Source organism: Hakea prostrata, chromosome 10 (assembly GCF_041222555.1).
Source record: "Hakea prostrata isolate BN-2017 chromosome 10, UWA_Hpros_2, whole genome shotgun sequence".
Classification (NCBI taxonomy): domain Eukaryota; kingdom Viridiplantae; phylum Streptophyta; class Magnoliopsida; order Proteales; family Proteaceae; genus Hakea; species Hakea prostrata.
In genome coordinates, this window is record NC_142609.1 from 22,398,582 (window position 1) to 22,403,069 (window position 4,488).

Consider the following 4,488-nt stretch of genomic DNA (forward strand, 5'->3'; position numbering starts at 1 on the left):
AGCTACGTGGATCCATGACTTCCAATCAGCTCTATTTGAGGTCATACTAGATACAAGGCCTATGCTATGCATACCTTTTCTCATCGCCTTAAGTTTATCTTAGGTCTACCACTACTTATAATTTCTTTAATCTAAGAGTAAATCACTTCTCCATAAAAGGGAATCTAAAGGACTCCGTTGAAAATGTCACCTCAATCGATTCTCTTGTAGCTTATCATTTAACAGAACTACTCCCATACCAGCTCTAATATGATCATTCTTTGCCTTATCCTTCCTAATTTGCCACTCATTTATCTTAGCATTCTCATATTTGCTACACTGAGTTTACCTATACAAAGCTTCATAACAGCCCAGGACTACCACAAATAAAAAGGTAGAAGAAGACTAGAGGAGCCATTACAACATTCAAATATTAATTTGCTTAAAAAGTTAATGACATGCAGCGAAATCTAAAAAAGAGCCTAAATATTAATCTTAGGAGAAATTAATCAAGGAACAACTGTACGATATTTATTTTTGACACAGAAGTGGGCTCAACAACAATTATTATGCTCGTGAATAGAATCGATAACAACCGGCAGCAAAATATCATAATAAAAACAAGGGTACAAGAATAGATGCTTCAAATTCTCCAACAGCATGGTAGAAGACTTACACCAACAAGTAGCCACAGCTGCCAAAATATACCCGTCCACAAGGATCAACTCCTAAAAGTTCTGCTCCACGGAGAGATCTTGGTGACTTTCTCTGGAGGTCACACTGGCCTACTAGACACTCTCGGCAGTACCACTCACCCTCTGGCAGAAGATCCTTTCGAACTCCTACACATCTTGAATGATAAGCAGCAGGGCAACCATCACAACATATTAGGCTTCCATCCATTTTACAAAGACAACATTCATCACTATTCCAGTCACCAGTTTCATCGAACATCTCCTGAATCAAGCTAGAACCACCCAAATCATCGACTGGGTCCTTCCTCTTCTTGTAACCCCCAAAAGATACACCTCTGTCAATTTCCAAGTCGACCTCAGATGACAGCATTCTTCTATTAAGCTCCAACCGGATGGCTTCCACCTCAATGACATCATCACATAAACACTTAAGTATCTCAACCTTAAGAGCTGCAGGCAGTTTATAGTAGTCATCATCCATAAGCTTCATTTGACATAAATCAAAACCAGGTTTTACTTCTGAATGATGAATTCGTAGGTACTCAACCAGAAAAACAGGCCATGTAATTAGGTCCAGAAACTTCCAGTTAAGAACCCTACAACCAAAGTTAGTTCAAGAATAATGAATAAAATGAACTAAGAAGTCATATCAAACAGCAGATTTAATGGAAAAAGTCACTGAAAGGAAAATCCATACCTTAGGCAGGCTGAAGCAGACTCAGAGCCCTCCTTAGAAACAAACTCCAAATGCAGTTTCAGAGTTTGCAAGATAGAGAAATGAATAGAATCAATCAGCGAATTAGAAAACTTACATCTTACCGCTGCCGTAAAAGCTTCCAAATCGAAGGGACTTAAAAATAATGAAGTACTGAATGACCTCAGAAAGGAATAAACAGAGAAAAAGTCAAGAACGGGAATTTCCTCTAAATTCAAATTTTTTGACGAAGGCAGTAATGCCAGCTTTGGAGGGAGATGGCTTAGTTCTTCAGGTCCATTAAAACCTGAGTTAATGGGCTTCACAGGTGATACAGTTTTCACTGCAGGTGTATAAATTTCATGGAACTCCTCCGCACCCAAGGCGTGTTTTGTAGAAGAGAAAGAAGCTCTTGCCTTGCGAGTACTTCTCCTCAACAGAGTTTCTGTAGTAGATTCAGAAAGCCGCCTTCTTTTCTTTTTACTAGGTTCGTCCTTATTTGCACTCCCTTTGCATGAAGAAACCGCATGAGAACTGTCATCCAATTGAAGAATGGAAACATTACTGTCCTTCACCAAGGTGGATTGTAAGCCTTCTGCAACAGCCTCCCTCTCCAATTGTCCACCAAAACTAGCATCTTCGTTTTGAACTCCTTCATCCATCCCTATACAAGAACTGCCGGTCACTTGGTCCGCAAGAACAGTACTATGATTCACTTGTGTTTCACCCGTGGCTCCACAAGTTTCGTCCTCTAAACCTCCATTTGAAACCCCGCTTTCTACTCGAGTTCCTTCAGCAGCTCCGAGTGAAGTCATTTCTCTGGAATTTCCATCAGCATAAAATACCTTCATCTGGGTTTCTTCAATCGTTTCAACAGATGTACCATGCACCAAATCTCCACCAGAATAATTATTCTCCACCTCGGTTTCTTCAAAAGCCAAACTATTCAAATCAAAATCAAATCTTACCTTCTGGACTCCCTTTACTGATCCAAAAGAATCATTTTCCTTTGAATTTTCATCAGCATAACCATTATTCTCCAAAATTTCACCATTAATAACCTTCGGATTCAACCCATCAGAACACGAACTTTCCCTTAAAACCCCGTTACCAGATACGTTGTTGCTCAAGTTACCGTTAGCAGAGACACTCTCCTTCAAATTCCCACCAATCCCACATTCCTTCTCTAAGTCTCCGGAAAACCCCTCACAATCCACATCACCTTTCATCTGGGATTCTTCAGTACTCTCCCCAGAGCAACGATCATTCAGTAAACCATCAGCTAAATTACCTGAACCATCAGGAGCTGCAACTCCAGCCTCTATCCGAGGCCGTTTCCTCGGACGGCCGCGCCTTCTCTTCTCTACCGGTTCCTCCGCTTCACCTACATCGATTCCCTTCAAAATTGAATTAACCTCGTCAAACTCCATCTCCTCAGCATCACCATCTTCATAAATAATCTTGAAAAGCCCAGAAGCAGAGTCATACGACTCCACAAGACCAGAAAAAGTCCCGAACCCTCGAAATCGTTTCTTCAAAGTCCTGCCGACGAACTCCATTCCTCATGTGATGATTCCAAAGCGTGATTTTCAGAAGAAAAACAAGTTCCTGCAAATGATTAACCTTTCGCAAGACAAGGAACAAATGACACAATAACTAAAATTTAACAAAGGAGGGAAATTTGTAGCGATAGGAAGAAGTGGGGAGTTACCGGGTGGGCATGATAAAGAAGCCCGTAACGCCTGAATCAGAGAAGATGGTGGAGAAACTAAGGGGAATTGGGGAAATGTAACGAGTGGGCTCGTTTTGGTATTGGGTAGAGCTCTTTGATTTCCAATTTTTTTTTTCCTTTTTTGGTCCAAATCACCCTTCCTCTTTCCTCATTCTTTCTTTGGTAAGACCTCTTTCCTCATTCGAGGAGATGAGTTATCGAGGACCATGGGTGCGCACGATAACGAATTTCCCCTGGTTGGTGGCTGTTTAGTTGAGTCATGGAAGTGCGAACCATATAGTAGCAAAATGAAGGAATTAAAAAAAAAAAAAAAAAAAAAAAAAAAAAAAACGAAGGAATTAAGGGGAGAGAGAGACATTTTGTCTAGATTCCTACTTGAATCCGGTCAAACAGGATATGATACATCTATTGTTCGAATCTTTTCGGTCCGGTGAAGCCCGCCTTATATTTAAATTATATAACACGTATAGCTACTATTCCTTCGAGAGTAGTTTTTTTTTTTTTGGTAAGTCGAGAGTAGTTAATTACTGACCTAAACGAACCTCCCTGTCTTATATTTAAATTATATAATGTACATAAAAGTTATTCCTTCAAGAATAGTCAATTACTATTCTAAATGAACTTCAATTCCAATTAAAAAAAAATCAAACTAAACTAAATGTGAAATTAACTGATAAAGTGACAAACGAACTATACCCACTTTAAGGGTATCAATTGGTACGGTTCGATAATTCGGTACAATTTTGGTACGGTACCAACTTTGAATACTGAAAACTAGATAATTTATTTATACGGTATGGTACAGTTTCAATATTTACAAAAATGGTTCGGTACAGTTTCAATATTAAATCGGTGAAAGAAAACAGTTTAAACACAATATTTAGTGTGGTACAATTTTGGTATTCATGCCACTTTTATTATTAACTCATTAATATCCTAATGAAATTGCGATCAAACAATAGATAGAATCTGATATTAATAGAAATAAAATAAATAAATATAATTAATAGAGACAAAGAAAGTAAATCTAAGAATATGAGTGAAAGACGAATCTGATATTAATAAAGACAAAGTAAGTAAATCTAATTAATAGAGACAAATCAAGTAAATCTAATAATAAAGGCAAAGCAAATAAATCTAAGAAGAGGAGTGAGACGAAACGAAAAACTGAAATAGGGAATTAGGGATGAGGTAAAAGTAAAGTGTTTTAATTGTAAAATTAAATTTATATCCCTTAATTTGGTAAGGTACCAATTCAATATTGGTTTTGGTACATACCGACGGTATGAGTACCTAAAAGTGAAATCGTACCGAATAAATTCGGTTTCGGTATGTACTGTATCGAATTTTAAACGATGCGATTTTAGACGACGTGGCTTGGTTCAGTT

The 4,488-nt window shown here is 38.1% G+C and overlaps 1 protein-coding gene across 1 annotated transcript; it reads right to left on the minus strand.

The window, feature by feature from the left end:
- Nucleotides 1-39: 39 nt before the first annotated feature.
- LOC149002298 (uncharacterized) lies at nt 40-3,298 on the minus strand. The gene is made up of 2 exons (XM_089137955.1): nt 1,372-3,298; nt 40-1,270 (listed from the first exon to the last, which is right to left on the minus strand). The coding sequence occupies exons 1-2, from the start codon at nt 2,925-2,927 to the stop codon at nt 652-654; spliced, it is 2,175 nt and encodes a 724-aa protein (XP_088994081.1). The 5' UTR covers nt 2,928-3,298; the 3' UTR covers nt 40-651.
- Nucleotides 3,299-4,488: the final 1,190 nt, after the last annotated feature.

What these genes read in the sequence shown, in the direction of transcription:
- LOC149002298 (XM_089137955.1), bottom strand. Translation starts at nt 2,927, where the DNA reads ATGGAGTTCGTCGGCAGGACTTTGAAGAAACGATTTCGAGGGTTCGGG. An exon ending in TCTGCTTCAGCCTGCCTAAG is followed by an intron (nt 1,271 to 1,371) that starts GTATGGATTTTC and finishes CTTTGGTTGTAG; the next exon opens with GGTTCTTAACTGGAAGTTTC.